Source organism: Carcharodon carcharias, chromosome 12, assembly GCF_017639515.1.
Source record: "Carcharodon carcharias isolate sCarCar2 chromosome 12, sCarCar2.pri, whole genome shotgun sequence".
NCBI classification, from domain to species: domain Eukaryota; kingdom Metazoa; phylum Chordata; class Chondrichthyes; order Lamniformes; family Lamnidae; genus Carcharodon; species Carcharodon carcharias.
This window is the reverse complement of record NC_054478.1, coordinates 129,840,252-129,859,445: the sequence shown is the minus strand read 5'-3', so window position 1 is coordinate 129,859,445 and position 19,194 is coordinate 129,840,252. Positions and strand designations below refer to the sequence as shown.

The 19,194-nt window shown below is 43.2% G+C and overlaps 1 protein-coding gene across 1 annotated transcript in view; it reads right to left on the bottom strand.

Moving 5' to 3' along the window:
• The window catches only part of LOC121284978 (sperm-associated antigen 16 protein), a 1,312,939-nt gene that overhangs the window by 480,693 nt on the left and 813,052 nt on the right, over positions 1 to 19,194 (bottom strand). Inside the window, exon 12 of the mRNA XM_041201017.1 lies at positions 18,088 to 18,273. Within this exon, the coding sequence (XP_041056951.1) occupies positions 18,088 to 18,273 (186 nt within the window). The remainder of the gene's footprint in view (positions 1 to 18,087; positions 18,274 to 19,194) is intronic.

Here is a 19,194-nt window from a genome sequence, read left to right as displayed (position 1 = left end):
CCAGGCAGTTACCACCCTTTTTACTGCATCTGAGATCTCGATCTCAGATTTAAATGTACCAATCAATCTAGCATTGATATTGATCTGACATCAATTGCTGTTTGTGGAAGAGAGCTCCAAACTCCTACCACCCTTGGTGTGCAGAAGTGCTTCCTAACTTCATTCCTGAAAGACCTGGTAATGATTTTTAGTTTATGCTCCCTAGTCGTAGACTCCCCCAAATCAATTGATCATTAACCTGAGCTATGACTACACAGTAAAGAGGTAGGAGAACTGCAAGTCAAACATCTCCCAAAAGGAATACTCCATTCAGAAAGCAGAGGAGGAGAGGTAATGAATGTGATAAGATCATGCTATAGTTGGCAGAAATGACAGATAATGAATCGTTGAATGCAGAGGTTGGAAACTAAGATGTAAGAGCACCTGCCATTGTTATGAGATGAGGGAGAGGGTTTAAAATGCAGGCATGTGAAGCTATTGTCATACCTGGCTTTAATTTTAATGAAGGCTTGCTGTTAAAAGTGGCAAGGCCTCCACCGATCAAAACTCTTTGAGAGAGCTGTCCACTATTGACTCATGCAAACTATTCACGTTGTCAAGGTGAGGTTACTTGTGCATAAGTGTTATCAATCTATAATTTCACTGGCTGATGAAACATAAATTGAACTGTTTAAAAGTTGTGTTTTAGAAGCAAGAAATTTCACTGATTTAACATGGCTGCCACAAGTCACCTGGTATTGCAAGTTGATCAGTTTCTGGAAAGTTTCAATATGAATTACAATTCAGACGCACCACGACATCCTTGTGTGGAATTTCACATCTGCTGATGTCAATAACTACTTACAAAGATTTACTGAAACTGCACTGGACCTCAGGTTTGCATTTCTTTAAGGCTACCTTTCAAGCAGAGACAGAAAGTCTACTAGGACAATAGCTACATGGAAAGGTGGACGGATAATGGATATTCAGGAATTCATGGGTGCGACATTACAGAATGCAATCACCTCAGCCAGGATACAAAAGCCACCATCTGTCCAGACATCAACTAAGCAAATGCCTTCTAAAATCATTATGGGGAGAGAAGTCATGTGACTAGAGTAACCATTTTTTAAAATCTCTTTCAATACAGCATGCAGGTTACTAAAACAAAAGCTAGAAAAGCTGCCAATGAAACATTAACAAGCTCCCTTCTCTTCTCTCCCAAGTTCAGGACCCTATCTCTATTAAAATTAAAAATCCAGCACAGAGATAGAGAATTTCCATCAAAAAGAACTTTATGTGCAAAAAATCAGCAACTTCTGGAAAAAACAGGTTACAGTTTTAAAAATATATTGTCTCCGGCAATTGCAATTATACATGGACTTCTACTCCTGGAACTTCAAGCTCACTGTGGAGAAAAATCTGTCGCAGTCCCAGGTGCCAGATACTTTTTGTTTACGTTTTATCATTGAACTTTAATTTTCCTAAGAAAGCAACTTTCTACTGTATATCTTGTAATTCTGCATGCTTCTGTGTGTGTGTGTGTATGTGTGTCGATGTATGTGTGTGTGGGTGTGTGTGTGAAAGAGAGTGGGCTGCAAAGGTTGGATGTGGGTTTACCTTTTTAAATATATTTATATCTTTACCTGAGTGGGTTTTTAACGCAATAAAACTTAAACCCTTTTTGTTTTAGACTCAAGAAAGCCTGCCAGGCTAGCTTCTTTGCAATCAGCATTTAAATGGTTAAGCATTTTGTTAGGAAGAATGGGTAGAATCTTCGGCTTGGCGAGCAGGGGAGGGGCCCACTTGCTGAGGCATAAAATAATGCACGGTGAGTCCCAATGTCACTGCGCATCATTTAGATTTTTAGTTCAGCAGGCGCGCAGCCGAATTGGCTGCACGCCCGCCAAACTGTCAAAGGCCTATTAAGCCCATTTAAAAAGCCAATAAAGCAATTAGTTGAGCGTCCAACCTTAAGGTTGGCGGGCAGACAAAGAGCCAGATGGCCTTCGCATTTTTCATGGAACCTCATCCACGGACAGGATGAGGTTTCATGAATGTTTTTAAAGTGATTTGAAAATTGTTAAATTAAGTTAGTGAACATGTCCCAGCTCATGTGACAGTTTCACATGAGGGGACATGTTCTTAAACTTTTTTTATCTTTATTCAATGTTTTATAAGTGAAAGTAATCTCCTCAGGGAGATTTCTGCGCTCTTTTGCATCCACCCCCATACAGCCCCACTGAGAGGGAGAAAATTCTCCCCAATATGTAACTTTACATTTAATTTATAGTTGTAATTGTGTGTTAAGAAAGGTGAAACATGGTTCTAGTTTCATTTAGAGTTTTTTTGTAAGCTGAGTGTCTGGAAGTCTGCAAGTCCTGTTTGTATACATGCATTTTTAGTAAGGTTCTATAACCTTTGAAGTGGAAGATGGGTTACAAAGGGGTTAGTAGTTCAGTGAGTTTAGAAAAAATCAAAAAGTAGAAGACACTGTGCTGTTGCCTAGCGACAGGGGTCCAGGGACACACAGAGACACAGGGAAAAACAGAAGGGCAGTTCAGTCAGTGTGTGTATGCCAGAGAGTGAAGGCAGGAGTTCTAATCTCTCTAGTAAAAAATCCTGCAAGACTGCTAGGGAATTGAGTTTAGGCAACTTGTGTTTGCCCTGAAGTTGAAGTAATAGTAAGTTTAGATTGCGGTTTTTGGGTGTCTCAGGAAGGGATACCCATGGGGGAAAAGCAAATAGTGAATGCTCAGAGTCTGCCGGAAGAAAACTGTTAGCAACTGAGTCAGCCCAAGCAGAAGCCTTGGCGTTGAAATAGTGGTAAATCTCCCCTGAGTTTTTATGTCTGTAACGGTATTGCTGGGATAAAAGGAATAGTGTGAGTTTGAATCATTTTCTGCTGTTTGCATTGAAATCTTTCCAACCTTTTTGTCTAATGTAATATAGTTCATTTTTCTTATTTAATAAACATTTTATTCTTTGTATTAAAAGTATACTGGCAGACTCTTGTGAATGTGTTCAGTAACTGACCTCCATGGTTTCTAACAAAAAAAAACAAAATTAGGATCTATCAAGCCAGGTTTCACCCTGCATCTGACTTGCCCAGTATTAACGTCAGCTTAGATCATAACAACATACACTGAGGAAATACCTTCAACCTTACAAATTCATAAAAAAACCCTGTTATGGTTAAACTTGGAGTGGTAGGATAGGGAGCTCATATTTTACCCCTCCTCACGTGGCCGTAACAGCGTATACATTCCACCTCATAAAGATTGAGACCACCCCCAGAAAATACTCTCAAGTTGCTCCTGCTGCAGTAAAGGCTTATATTTATATAGCATCTTATTCTCACAAATTTCTCGAAGTGCTTCACATACAATTAAGTAATTTGAAATGCAATGAACAAAGAGCAGGATTGCAGCTCATTCAAAGTGAAGATCCCAGGTGGCTCTTTGTTCTGAAATTTGAGCTTGATTTTTTGTTCATATTCATCTAATATTCTGTACTGCCTAAAAACTTCAACTTCAATTTCTTTTTCACTGTCAGCAGAAAGCCAACAGGACAATTTTCAATCACATTAAAACTTAAAGCACATTCACATCCCAGCGACCCAAGCTCTTTGCAGCTGTGAAAGGATGCATAAACAGAGCTGTATTTTCCTCTGGTCAAGGTCCAAAACAGCACCAACAGTATCATTCAGGGTTGCCGGCTCCAACAACCTGAGTTATACTGATGGTTTCAAATCTGCAGTACAATAACAACCTTAGTGACAGGCTCTAAAATGCTTTTGGGTGTGCCTGCAATTTAAGGTAATAAATTTCAATGAGTACAGACAGAATTACATTGCATTTTACAGCACCAAAACAGGTCATTCAGTCCAACTTATACTCACTATTCATGCTCCATAAAAGCTTCCTCCCATCCAACATATCCTTCTATTTCTTTCTCCTCCATACTCTTATAAAGCTTTCCTTCAATGCATCCATGCTATTTGTCTAACTACTCAATATGGTAGTGAATTCCAGTCTTTTAATAAAGACAGTCCTCCCGAATTCCCTAATGGATTTAGTGGTGACTGTCTTATATTTGTAGTCCCTAGTTTTTTATAAATTTGTTCATGGGATGTGGGCGTTGCTGGACAGGCCAGCATTTATTACTCATCCCTAGTTCAGAGGGCATTTAAGAGTCAACCACATTGCTGTGGGTCTGGAGTCACATGTGACTCCAGACCCGGTAAGGACAGCAGATTTCCTTCCTTAAATGGCATTAATGTACCAGATGGGTTTTTACAATTGACAATGGTTTTATGGTCATCATTAGACTTTTAATTCCAGATTTTTATTGAATTCAAATTCCAATCGAATTCAATACCACTACGCCACTCCCCTTAAATTTAGTTTAACTTAGAATGCAAATCAAATGAAACTATACTGCTTCGCAAATTTGCTGGTAGATAAAATGCCTGCTTGAAGATTAGTATCAGTGAGGCAGACTACACTATGAAAAAAATATCTACCAGACGGCATGCTTCAGGATTGACAACACTTGCTACAAACATGCCAGTCACATTGATTTAGGTATGTTCACATGTTAGATCAGCAAGTTATGCACTGAGTATCTTGCTGCAGAATACTAATTTTCTGCATGTTCTTGGCATTAAAAGAACATTATTCTGCTGCAAAACTCTACATACTTTGTCTGTTCCTGTGTGTATGGGGCTGTAAAAGGCAGGAATAAGTCATGGTTTTAACATTACAAAATTAATTCCTTTCTTTAGATGACAAGTTGACCCCATAATCAAATATTTTGACAGTATAATCCGAAAGTTTGGAGGATATTAGCATGAGAAATTTAGGAATTCTGTTGAATCAGCATGTCCTTTGTTTCACAAACACAAATCTTTGATTTTCTGCAGTGAAAGGGACTCAGAGGGTTTCACATAACAGTAGTAAGAATGCAGTCTTTGCATCTTTATTGTCACAGGTAAAGTGACCATGAATTTATTCAACAATTGCTCCAAGTCATAGATGTTCCTTGTATTGTATTGCTATAAATTATCCTGTGCAAACTAACAGCAATTAAAATAAAAACCTATCTGCGATTAAAATCAAGGTAGGTTAGGAAAACATAACTGAGAAATATAATTTGAAAGAAAGACTTTCATTTAAATAATGCCTTTTATCAACTCAGGAAGTCATTTAATGGAGCCACTGCTGTAATGTAGGAAAAGTGGCAACCCATTTTTGTAAAGCACGGCCCCATGAACAGCATTGTGACAATGACCAGATAATCTGTTTTTTGTGATGATCATTGTAAAAATATTGATGGCCAGGACAGTAGTTAGGACTCCCCTGTTCTTCCAATACTAACATGAGATTTTTAATGTCCACCTGAGACAGCAGATGGGGCCGTGGCTTAATGTCTCATCTGAAAGATGCTACCACGCTACCACTGAGAGTGCAGCTCAGTATTGCACTGTACTGTCAGCTTATATTTTGCATAAATTTGAAATAAATAAGTTTTTGACTTTGAAATAAGTAAAATTCTGATATTCATGAAAAGAAGACTTAAGTGAACCCTGATTGCTCTAGTCAGCGTCCAGGCCTTTTAGTCCATAAAGGGAAATAGCTGATCTTTGCCCACACACACATTAGATTAAATGGCAAGCAGACATGGATGATATCCTGCTGAAGTTGAAATGCAAATGCTGTTCTCAACAGGCAGCCAAACTAAACTAAAAATAAATATAATTAATAATAAAAAGGGAAATAAAAACCATTGGCAATCAGAGTAACAGTCGAGGGAACACTCTTCCTCCACAGTACCAATAAACAGTCAGAATTCCCAGCCAAATAATTTGTTCTACAAAAATAAATACAATTACTCTCAAAAGCATTTCATTCACACCATTGATATCTGGCACTGATATTAGCTGTTCTTCCATCTTATGACAGTCAGTTAACGCTTTTGCTGAGAAATTTCACGAATACATTTACTTACACACAATACACTAATTGTGAACTAACAGTATTAATTGAGGCAAGATTCACATCTTAGTTCACAGTACCTTACATTGGGTGTAAATAAATATATTCATAAAACATTTTTTTTTACTCATTGCTGGCTTCTGCAACTCACAGCTGACATAAATCCACAGTACGCAACTCATAATCACACAAACTTGTTAATATTTTCGTAATGGCTTAGACAATAATAGATTTTAAATAAGAAAATGTTTATTTAGCTGCATTCATGTTGTGTTAGGAATTTTGTTATGGAGTGTAAATCAAATATAGATCAACTAAATCTGTCTATTCTGGTACATAATCTCTTGGAGCATTCTTGTATTTATTATAAATATGCAAACACAAACAAATGCTGATAAAGCTATTGCATACACTGGGTGGAATCCTGTGCCCTCCCTCGTGGTGAGTTTGGTGGCAGGGGATATTTAATCAGGCAGGAGGGTGGCGCCGAGGAACCCGCCACCTTTCAGCCTCCACCCTGATTACGTCCGTATTGGGAAGGCCTTCCTGCCCCACTGCCAATTGAGGCCTTTAAGTGGACAATTAATGCCCAATTAAGGGTTTCATACTGCCAACGCTGGTAGTAGCCCAGCAGCAGGCGGGGAGCTCGGCATGTAGCATGCATAACAATGGGTTTGTCGTTCAAAGGCAAAGGCATTCAATGGCTGACAGCCACCCCTGTCCTTATTGCTGATTCCCCTGCAACCTATTCCACTGCGATTCTCACCGTGTGAATCCTCTCCCGCCATCACCCACCTGTGGCCTGGGTCCTGGGACTCAGGTGGGTGTCTTTCCTGCAGCAGTCATCACCTCCCTGGTGGTACTGGAGCTCAAAAGAATTACCAGACTCTGATTGGTCAGTGGCACTCAGCAGGCCAAGGGTCCTCCTTCTGAAGGGAGATCCACCAGTGACCAGTCAAGTGTCTGATTAGCATGTAATACCAGCAGAACTTCCCAAGAAGAGGGATACTGGACTCTTGTCAGCTCTCCAGTCCAGCTGAGAAACCCATTGCCAGCACAAAATTATGTCTACTAGTTCCAAAAGTGCCAGGGTTGAAGTTATAGGTCTGACTTGGAAGTTCTAAACTTCTCAGCTTCTGAGCCACTTTTCAAAAGGAATGATTTCCATGCACAACAATATGAGGTATCAGTAGTTAATTTAGCATTGAACTATTAATACTATCCATCTCTACCAATATTCTCTTTCTGATAAATAATTAAAATTTTTATGACATGGAAAACTGTGCACACAGGAAGTAAAGTACTGGTCCAGCTTCAACTGGAGTAGTGCCATTTCTGGGCATGACATTTTAGGAAGAATGAGAAGGCATTGGATAAGGTGCAGAAAAGCTTGACGAACGATCAGAGAAGTACTAGAGACTTCAGTTACGTGGATAGACCGGGGAAGCTTGGGTTGTTCTCCTTAAAGAAGAGCAGGTTGAAAGCAGATTTGATTGGGCACTCAAAGTCATGAAGGGTCTGGACAAAATAGATGGAGAGAAACTCTTCTCATTGGCAGAAGGGTCAAAAACCAGATGACACTGATTTAAGGTGATTGGCAGCATGAGGAATTTTTTTTTTTAATGCAGTGAGTGTTTAGAATCTGGAATGCAATGCTTGAGAGTATAATGGTGGCAGATAGAATCATGGCTTTCAAAAGGGAATTGGATAATTATCTGAAGAGAAAAAAATTCCATGGCCTGAATTTCATGCTTGGCGTGCATGCCAAGTCGGCAGAAGCAGAAGCAGACGTGGAATCCGTTCCCAGCCGCAGTCGCATTGCAAACGCGATTTCATGCTGGATGGCCAATTAAGGTCCACCCAGTGTGAAACATGTCTTCTCAGTGGTCGGAAGAGGCCAGATGGGGGCGGGAGCCAGTCAGGTGCTGGGTTTCATGGTGACCCGGCGGGTGCTTTAAAACTGGCAGAGGCAGCTCCCTCAAGGCTGCCATGGGAGAATCTTTGGAGTCTATCCATGAAATCATTTCTTTCAAACAATGGCCTCACCAGCAGCTGGAGGTGTTAGGCAGGAGGGCAAGTCAGGTGGACACTCAGCCAACAGTGCTTCTCGGATGAGTGCCTTGTGGTCCTTGCGGAAGAGGTCGATGTCAAGCGGGATACTTTAGTATGCAGGGATGGCAGGAGAAGGCCTCTGCACCTGACCAAAAAAGCTTAGGAGGAAGTGGCAGCTGAGATCAGCAGCTACAACTTTGTGTGCAGTGTCACAAAAGGTTCAACTATCTGCTGTGTTCAGCAAGGGTGAGTACCGAATTGGCATGGATCAGTGTGGAGAAGTGCTAAGGATTGGCTGTCTCCACCATGGAGCCCAGGGGTGTTAGAGTCTAAGTGCCAACTGTCACTGACACTGGAACTGGACAAGGGGGTGAGCCCTAGCTGCCTGGCCTGAGTGCCTTGCAGGTCAAGGGCCATGACTCAGATGTACCCTGCAAGGTGTCCCAGAGCAGAGGCGGGGTTTGCCAGGCTGCAATGGCGCTGCAGTTAGAGAGTGGACAAATCAATGCTCCTCTGTCATTTCAAGAGAAGCCATAACACCAATGAAAGAATTGAGACAGGTGGAGGCCCCCCAAATCTCTTCATTCTGGCTAGGTACAAGATGAATGCCTTAGAGCTGGAGTGCCGTCACCTACCTTGGTCAGCTAGTTATGGAGAGGCAGGGGTCTCTGACAAATATGCAGTGTTGGATTGTGCAAACATTCTTGTATAGTCTCATCATTAATGGGAGCCTCAAACCTGGAATCCCCATTGATTATTAAAAGATGATGGCACCATAATGCAGATCTCCGTTGTCTCTCTAGAGCACCTGGTATGCACAGTGACAGTGTGATGATTTAACTAATGACATGATCCAACAGAGGGCGGCAATGCGAAGTGACTGAGAAGCATTCTGTGAGAAGTCAGCGCAGTCACCGCAACGCAGGGGATCAAGGAGAAGGACCCTTGCACTCAACAGAAGGAGGAAGAGCATCCAACAGAGGGCGGTAGTGAGAAGTGACTGAGAAGCATTCTGGGAGAAGTCAGCGCAGTCACTGCAACTCAGAAGGCGATCGAGGAGAAGGACCCTTGTACTCAGCAGGAGGAGGAAGAGTATCCAACAGAGGGTGGTAGTGAGAAGTGACTGAGAAGCATTCTGGAAGAAGTCAGCGCAGTCACCACAACACAGAAGGGGATCAAGGAGGACCCACTGTCAAAGAACGGAATAGCCCCAAACATTGCATTACTGTAGTGTTTCCATCCCTCCCTCCCTCCTCAATCTAAAAAAAACAGAGATAGAGGGCAAGGCAGTACCTTCAGGAGTGCACCAGACCTGCGAGGGATACTCTTCTGAAAGTGGATTTTTTAACAAAGCAGCTGGTTGGTGAGTAAATCCTGGTGAGTTTTTTTTCTTCAATCTATTAAAGTAATCCATTGCTTAATACTGAAGTAGGAGCTAAAAAAAGTATAGAGTAGTACTGTACAAGTATAATTAGTCAAGAAATAAGGTTCCTAGCTAACATAAATAAGGCCCCGAGCTAGCGTATTTTTTAAGGAAGTAACTAGCTTAATCAAGAGGGACGTCATGGCAGGAGAACTCAGACCCGTGATATGCTCATCCTGCAGCATGTGGGAAATGAGGGCCACTTTCAGCATCCCTGGTGACCATGTGTACGGAAAGTGTGTCCAAATGCAGCTTCTAGCAAACCAGGTTTCAGAGCTGGAGCTGCAGGTGGACTCTGCGATGCTGAGCAAGTCGTGGATAGCACATTTAGCGGGGTGGTCACACTGCAGGTGAAGATTACACAGCAGAAAGGGAATGGGTGACCATCAGGAACAGTAAAAGACTCAGGAAGGTAGTGCAGGAGTCCCCTGTGGTCATTCCCCTCTCTAACAAATATACCGTTTTGGATACTGTTGGGAGGGATAGCCTCTCAGGGGAAAGCAGCAACAACCAAGTTCACAGCATAGTGAGTGGCTCTGCTGCTCAGAGGGGCAGGAGGAAAACAAGTGGCAGGGCTATAGTGATAGGTGATTCAATAATTAGGAGCACAGACAGGCGCTTCTGTGGCCACAAACATGAATCAAGGATAGTATGTTGCGTCCCTGGTGCCAGGGTCCAGAATGTCACGAAGTGGCTACAGGACATTCTGGGGAGGGAAGGTAAACAGCCCAGTGGTTGTGGTACACATTGGTACCAACGACTTAGGTTAAGGGATGAGGACCTGCAAACTCAGTACAGGAAATTAGGGGATGAATTAAAATGCAAGATCTCAAATGTAGTAACCTCAGGATTACTCCCAGTTCCACGTGCTAGCGAGAGCAGGAAAAAGAGGATAGACCAAATGAACACAAGGCTGGAGAGATGGTGTAGCCGGGAGGGATTCAGATTCTTGAGGCACTGGGACTGGTTCTGGGGAAGGTGGGACCTATACAAACCAGACGGGCTGCACCCAGGCAGCGCTGAGGCCAGTGTCCTTGAGGGGACTTTTGCTAGTTCTGTTGGGGAGTATTTAAACTAGTGTGGCAGGGGGATGGGATCCCAGGAGTAGGATCAGATAGGTCAGATTCAGATCAGAAAAATGGAGGTGGAACATTAGCTAGGGATGTTGTGATAGACATGGAGTTTCAGGAGAAGCAAAGTTTAAAAAGTGTCCAGCAAGGGAAATTGACAGGGTTAAACTGTTTATACTTCAATGCAAGGAGTATTACGAACAATGTAGATGAGTTAAGGGCACAGGTAGACACATGGCAGCAGGATGTCATTGCTATAATGGAGACCTGGCTAAAGGAGGGACAAAACTGGCAGCTTAATATCCCTGGTTATAGAGTTTTCAGACACGATAAAGTGGGAGATGAAAAAGGAGGGGGGCAGCACTAATGGTTAAAGAATCAATTCCAGTTATGAGAAGGGATGATATACTAAATGGGTCAACAAACAAGGCTTTATGGATTGAGCTTAGAAATAAAAAAGGGGCAGTAACACTATTGGGATATATATATATAATACAGACCCCCAAATAGTGAAAGGGAGATAGAAGAACAAATATGTAGGCAAATTTCTGCTTGTACGAACAAGAAGGCAATAATGGTAGGAGACTTCAACTATCCTAATATCAACTGGGATTCAAACAATATAAGGGGCACTGAGGGAGAAAAATTCATGCAATGTGTCCAGGAAAATTTTTTCAATCAATTAGTGACAAACCCAATGAAAGGAGATGCAATTCTAGACTTAGTCTTAGGGAACAAAGAAGGGCGAGTGGGTGAAATGACAGCTGGCGACCATATCGGGGACAGTGATCACAATTCAGTTAGATTTAGCATTACCATGGGAAAGGACAAAGATAAGGCATGAGTAAAAGTCTTGAACTGGGGGCAGGCAAATTTCGCAGAAATGAGAAGGGACTTGGCTGAGGTTGCCTGAACATCACTGCTGGAGGATAAAACAATGGAAAACCAGTGGGAAGTGCTAAAAAGCGAAATCCTAATTGTACAAATTAGACATGTCCCCTCCAAAAATAAGAGTGGTACTGCCAAATCTAGACCCCACTGGTTGTCTTGAGGAATACAGGGGAAGATCAAACAGAAAAAGAAAGTGTATGATGGGCACAAAGAACTAAGCACTGCAGATAGCTTAGGAAGTGCAGGGATGAAGTAAAAAAGGAAATAAGGAAATCAAAGAGAGGGCATGAATAATGATTAGCAAGTAAAGTTAAAGATAACCCAAAGATGTTTTACCAATACGTTAATGCTAAAAGGTTAGTTAAGGAAAAAGTGGGACCTATCAGAGATGGAAATGGAAACTTGTGTGTAGATGCAGAGGCTGAGGGAAGGGTTTTGAATGAATATTTTGTCTCCGTGTTTACAAAGGAAAGGGAGGATGTAGATATAGTAGTCTAGGAGGAACACTGCGAGATATTGGATGGGATAGTCATAAAGAAAGAGGAAGTACTCGAAGGGTTGAAATCCTTGAAAGTTGTTAAGTCACCAGGGCCAGATGGATTGTTTCCGAGGCTGCTGAAGGAAGTCAGGGAGAAGATAGCAAATGCTCTGAGGATGATTTTCCAATCTTCACTAGATACGGGGAGGTACCGGAGGACTGGAGAAATGCAAACATAGTTCCATTGTTTAAAAAGGGATCAAAGGAAATGCCAAACAATTATAGGCCAGTTAGTCTTACATCGGTGGTGAGCAAATTAGTAGAATCAATCCTGAGAGATAGGATTAACTGTCATGTGGAAAGGCAGGGATGGTCAGCATGGATTTGTTAAAGGAAGGTCTTGCCTCACAAATTTGATTGAATTCTTTGAGGAAGTGACAAGAAGGGTTGATGAAGGTAGTGCAGTGGATGTTGTGTACATGGATTTTAGCAAGGCATTTGACAAGGTCCCACATGGCAGATTGGTCAGGAAAGTAAAAGCCTATGGGATTCAGGATAATGTGGCAAACTGGATAAAAGGTTGGCTTTGTAACAGGAAACAAAGGGTAATGGTCGATGGATGCCCTTGCGAATGGCAAGTTGTCTCACGTGGTGTTCCACAGAGCTCGGTGTTGGGACCCTTGCTGTTTGTGTTATATATTAACGATTTGGATGTGAACGTGGGGGTCAAGATTGGGAAATTTGCGGATGACACAAAGATTGGCAGAGTAGTGGATGGTCTGGAGGATAGCAATAATTTCTAAAACGATATAGATGGGTTGGTGGAGTGGGCAGTAAAGTGGCAGATGGATTTTAACATAGAAAGTGTGAGGTCATACATTTAGGGAGGTCAAACAGTTACAGGGATTACACAATAATTGGGAATATACTAAGAAGGGTAGATGAAGTGAGAGATCTTGGCGTACAAGTACACAGGTCCCTGAAGGCAGCAGTTCAAGTAGACAAGGTTGTAAAGAAGGCATATGGAATGCTCTCCTTCACTGGCAGAGGTAAAGAATATAAAAGTAAGGATATAATGTTGGAATTGTATAAAACACTGGTGAGGCCACAACTGGAGTATTGTGTGCAGTTCTGGTCACCACATTACAGGAAGGACATAATAGCTCTAGGGAGAGTGCAGAGGAGGTTTACAAGAATGTTGCCAGGGTTAAAAAAGTGTAGCTACAAGGAGAGATTGGATAGGGTGGGGTTATTTTTTTTAGAATGAAGAAGGCTGAGAGGTGACTTGATTGAGATGTACAAAATTCTGAGGGGAATAGATAGAGTGGACAGGATAAAATTGTTTCCCTTGGTGGAGAATTCTAGAACCAAGGGACATAGATTCAAGATAAGTGGCGGAAGGTGTAGGGGGGACATAAGAAAGAATTTTTTTACGCAGAGGGTAGTGGGTGTCTGGGATTCGCTGCCAAAGTTGGTGGTAGAGGTAGAAACTCTAAACTCTTTTAAAAAGTAACTGGATCTGCACCTAAAGTGCTGTAAGATGCAGGACTATGGGCTTGGGTGCAGGAAGGTGGGATTAGAAAGGGCACCTGGGTGTCCTCGGGCTGGCATGGACAAGAAGGGCTGAATGGCCTCCTTCTATGCTGTAACTTTTCTATGGTTCTATGTTTCTATGCCATTGTTCTCCCCTAGAATTGCCAGCTCATCCATGAACGAAGGATGCCAAAGAGCCACACTTGATGCCAGAGGACTACTGGGCTTTAGATGCACTTGCATCATACCCCCTCCCTGCACCAAGCACCAGTGCAGAAACCAACACCTCATTGGGCATTAGATTTTTGGCTAGAATGTCAAAGTACAGTGGTGAGGACACTTCACACTCACTTGAGGAGCTCATGAAGGCAGGAAGTGCCCAGGGCGCTGGCAGTCAGAGGACTGCTGGAGACCAGGACAATGCTGAATTGAAGGCTGACGATAAGCCTCTGGAGTCGTTCATTAGATGGAAGATGCTGGATTTCCAGCAGGAGGGTCTGCCAGAGGTATGCGTGCCATGGTCTCCGTTATGGAGGAGTCCATGCGGAGCATGAGCACTGCGTTGGCCCTCATCGCCAACCACACTGCCTCCTCCATTGAGAGAGTGGCGACTCTTATGGAGAGGCAGCTCCAGGGACAGAAGCAGAGTTTCCTGGGGTTGCACTCCAACCTGCAACCCCTCACTCAGGCAATGACCTCAGGAGGCCAGTGCCACTGTGGATGAGGGCACTCATTATCCCAGCTAGATGCCCATCCATCAATGGACAGCAGGGAAGTCCACAGCAACCTCATATTGGCACATGGGCTGCTTGTTGTCTCTGCGGGCTCCTCTCAGGGCACCATGGATGATGGCAGCAGCTCCTTCACCCCTCTGTCAGTGACCATGGATCTGATGAGGTTGCAATGATGGGGGAGAGGCCAGCTGTGGCACTGGCCGCTCCTTCCCAGGCAGGGCGAGCACACGCTCCACTGGCCAGAGGACGACCACCAAGGTCATCAAGGCCAACAAGATAGCACAGTCAGCAGCTGCCTCCAATGCCGGTGCCAGCGAGGCGGGGGCAACAAGATGCAGCACTCGCAAATGTAAGTTTAAAGCACCGTGAGCACACTTCTGTCCTGCCATGTTTTGTTAATGTTTACTGGTGTGATCATTAACACATTATATTATGTTCATTTGATTTGAGTGCCAACATGATATAAATGTTGCTTTTGTCTCAATGGCCTAAGTATGCTTCAATTGTTTTGTAGGTGCAGGGCACACCAGTATCTCATGCTGGATGTGAGTGGCTCTAAACTTTATTGCATAGGCACTGAGTGGACTTTGGGTTCAAAGGAAAGGGTCTTTTCAAACATCCAGGATGGAGGCAGCACACCTGACATGAGGTGGAAACAGATCTTTGGCAGCCTAGCTGAAGGACCATTGGATCAAGGTTCCCCTGGTGTCCCTGCCTCCCTGAAGGAACCAGAGGTCTGCCTCCATGCCCTCACTGGGCTCCTCTTCTGACTCACCACTGGGTTTATCATCTGTGGCCTGTGGAGCTGCCTTGCCAGAGCCAGATTATGGAGAGCACAGAATGCAACCACTATCAGTGACACCGACTCTGGAGGGTATTGCTCCCCTGAACAATCCAGGCATCGGAAACACATCTTCAGAAGACCTATGGTCCTCTCTATGACCGCAGTTGTGGAGGCTTAACTCCTATTATAATGCTGCTCTGCCTCTGTCCTTATCGGAGAGGTGACACATGCCACCTTTTCAATGGATAGCCCTTGTACCCAGCAGCCATCTATCCAGACGAGCTGGAGCAGTGAACAGCCTTGGCACCTGTGAGTGTTTGAGGATGTAAGCGTCATGGGAGCTGCCAGGGTACCTTGAACAGACTTGCAGAATTTGTGACTTGTGGTCAGACACGTTCATGGAGTGGAATCTCTTCCTGTTGACAAAGGCACCCGGCTGACCCATTGGCACCTGATGGCTACATGTGTGTAGTCAATTGCACTTTGGATGCGGGGGAACCCAGCAATTGTTGCAAAGCCTCTGGCTTGCTCAGCCTGGCAGGCCTCGTCTATATGGAAATGAATAAATGTCATTATCCACCTGAATACAGCATCAGTCACCAGCTTGACACAACTGGGGACAGTTGATTGGGGCACTCTACAAAGATCCCTTACTCACCCCTGGAGGAACCAGAGGCCACTGTGACCTTCTGAGGCTCTGGTATGGGGTGTCCACCCACACAGTTGAAAGTCAGGTCCATTCACCTGACAAATGGAGGTCACGGTCTCCATTGAGAGGTGGAGACTCCTTCGGCATTGCACCTCGGACATGTTGAGGTAGCTGCATCGATGCCTGGCAGCAAGATAGTGGTGTCTTCTGCAGTCCCTTCCGCCTTGGACTACCTGCTGGCCCTGCAGCCCTTGTGCCTGCACCTCTCCTCCCACAGGTCGCTTCCCTGGAAGCTGCATAGGGAATCTGGCCTTCTCTCCCTTTTGCCCCTCTCTTCCTCCTCAGGAGATGCCACCAGCTGAGAGCACAATCCCCATTACTAAGTTAACAGAAGACTTTCTGGTGCCTGGAAGGGTCCCAACAGTCAATATCCTCCAGGGGCTTTGGAGACGCCAGTGAGTCCTGAAATGAAGTCTAGAAATGCTAAGAGTGAAGATCAGAATAGAGATGAAGCTGTCAAGTTCAAATAAACAACCAACAGCAAACTATCTCCTAAACTCCTTGCTACTCACAACAGCAATGCTGCAGACATTTTTTATCCTGCCCTCGGATGAGGTTTCGTTAAAAGTGGGCGCATGCCCATGCAACAAACGCAAAATCGTGCGGGCAATGTTAAATCACAGAATCACACAGAGCAGAAGTGGCTCTTCGGCCCATTGAGTCTGCACCTACACGTGAGAAACACCTGACCTACCTCCTAATCCCATTTACCAGCATTTGGCCCATAGCCTTGAATGTTATGTCGTGCCAAGTGCTCACCAGGTACTTTTTAAATGATGTGAGGCAACCCGCCTCCAACACCTTCCCAGGTAGCGCATTCCAGACCATCACCACCCTCTGGGTAAAAACGTTTTCCCTCACATCCCCCTTAAACCTCCTTTCCCCCGCCTTGAACTTATGTCCCCTAGTGACTGACCCCTCAACTAAGGGGAAACAGCTGCTCCCTATCCCCCCTGTCCATGCCCCTCATAATCTTGTACACCTCGATCAGGTCGCCCCTCAGTCTTCTCTGCTCCAACAAAAACAACCCAAGTCTATCCAACCTCTCTTCATAACTTAAATGTTTCATCCCAGGCAACATCCTGGTGAATCTCCTCTGCACCCCCTCCAGTGCAATCACATCCTTCCTATAATGTGGCAACCAGAACTGCACACAGTACTCCAGCTGTGGCCTCACCAAGGTTCTATACAACTCCAACATGACCTCCCTACTTTTGTAATCTATGCTTCAATTGATAAAGGCAAGTGTCCCATATGCCTTTTTCACCACCCCACTAACATGCCCCTCCGCCTTCAGAGATCTATGGACACACACACCAAGGTCCCTTTGTTCCTCAGAGCTTCCTAGTGTCATGCCATTTATTGAATACTTCCTTGTCAAATTACTCCTTCCAAAGTGTATCACCTCACACTTTTCAGGGTTAAATTCCATCTGTCACTTATCTGCCCATTTGACCATCCCATCTCTATCTTCCTGCAGCCCAAGACACTCAACTTCACTGTTAACCACCCGGCCAATCTTTGTGTCATCCGCAAACTTACTAATCCTACCCCCCATATAGTCATCTATGTTGTTTATATAAATGATGAATAATAGGGGACCCAGCACATATCCCTGTGGTAAACCATTAGACACTGGCTTCCAGTCACTAAAGCATCCTTCTGTCATCATCCTTTGTCTCCCACAATTAAGCCAATTTAAGCCACCTTATCAAATTATCCTGTATCCCATGTGCATTGGCCTTCTTGTCTTCTGCATAGAAGACAAAGAGGACACAGAAATTGTGGTAATCAAGGGTCAAAAAGGAATCAGAAAATTCAAATAAATTAATCTCTGAGAGAATATACTGGGAGAAATTCATGTGAACAATAAATCGAGATTAATTGACTTTTTAATGCCCTTTAATTGTTGGCAGGTGCTGCTCTGACACCCACGGGCGCCCGCTGACCTGAAGATTGCTTGCGTGCAGGATGACATTGGGACGCTCATCTGACGTCATCTCGTGCTATTTCACGACCGCTTGGGTCAGGCGTGCGCCCAGCTGCAAGACATAAAATTCTGGCCCATGTCTACGGGGTACAGGTGGGGGTATCAGGGGCACCTTCTGTGCTGTGACCATTCTATGATTCCATGATAAATAGTTTGAAGCTTTTATGAGTCAGGAATCATAAGTAAAATTTAAGTGGTTTACAAATATTCACTTGAAACCTTCATGAAACACTGCCTTGTAACAATTCCCTTTATTATTTCTAGTGTTGATACAGTGGAATTTGTAATTTAATTTCATATTTTCGGGGGATCAAGTTAATGGTAGACAAAGAACATGCTAAGAGCTGTACTGCAAATTCATTGAATGATACTTTCTGCTATCAAATATAAATTAACAGCCAATATCTGAAAAAATGAGCTACAGAAAAATGTAAAATAATGTCCTTACCTGTTAATATCCCAGATCTTAACGGTGTTATCCATCGAACAAGATGCTACAAAGTCACCACAGGTGTGCCATGAACAGCCCCAGACAGCATGAAGATGGCCAGTAAATGTGAATACACATTCAACCTTCGCAAAATCCCATATCTTCACTGTTTTGTCTCCACTGGTTGTAGCAAGCATGTTACCACTGCAGAAAAAGGAAATCATTGTAGGAGACTTTGATATAGTGTTTCTCTTTTATTTTTTTCTCTGACATGCATTCATATTTCAATCCAAAGGGTGGGACAATCCATCTCATCAATGCATGACAAACAACAGAAAATAATTTAATTCCCTATTCGCTGGGATAAAGCATTCTGTTAGACTGCTTCATAAAAAGATAGGGATTGCTGGAAGAAAAGTCGACAAAGCTCCATTTAGTTCACCTTCTATCATCCTGGTACTGGCATGATGCAATGATAATGGATTTGTAGACTATTCATAGCAATTAATTTCTATCAAGTAATCCAAAGATTTATTCACAGATACAAATAAAAACCAGTATAAATTGTTCAGTCAGGATACAGGAATTCAGTAGTTAGCTTTGCGCTGAGGTTTTAACCTGCAAATCTAACATGTAATACTTTGACATCATTATTGTATAATATGTCCAAAATTAAGTTTGTAATAATGCACTGAAGAAGGTGATTGGCTTTGAGTATTCATATACCAACATGTTGCTATACAGATAAGATCTGGATACCCACAATTCCACAAAGGTCCGGGGCTCATAGAATATAGTTAACCACAAGAAAACTAGGAACATTAGAGGCCGAATCATAAGATCACAAGAAATACGAGCAGGAGTAGGCCATTCAGCCTATCAAGCCTGCCCTGCCATTTGATAAGATTATGGGTCTTCTGACTGAGGCCTTAACTCCACTTACAAATTTATATAAAATAGAAAACTGTACTGGTATTGTTTTAGAATGCAAATAAATTGTTTTTATTAAAAATTCTAGTTCTATAATTGATCATTTCCATTTAGAAACCTTTTTATCCAAATATAGCCGTGAGCTCTGAAGTCTGTGAAATAAAAATTAGTCTGGTTGATTCTGTTTTGTAGATT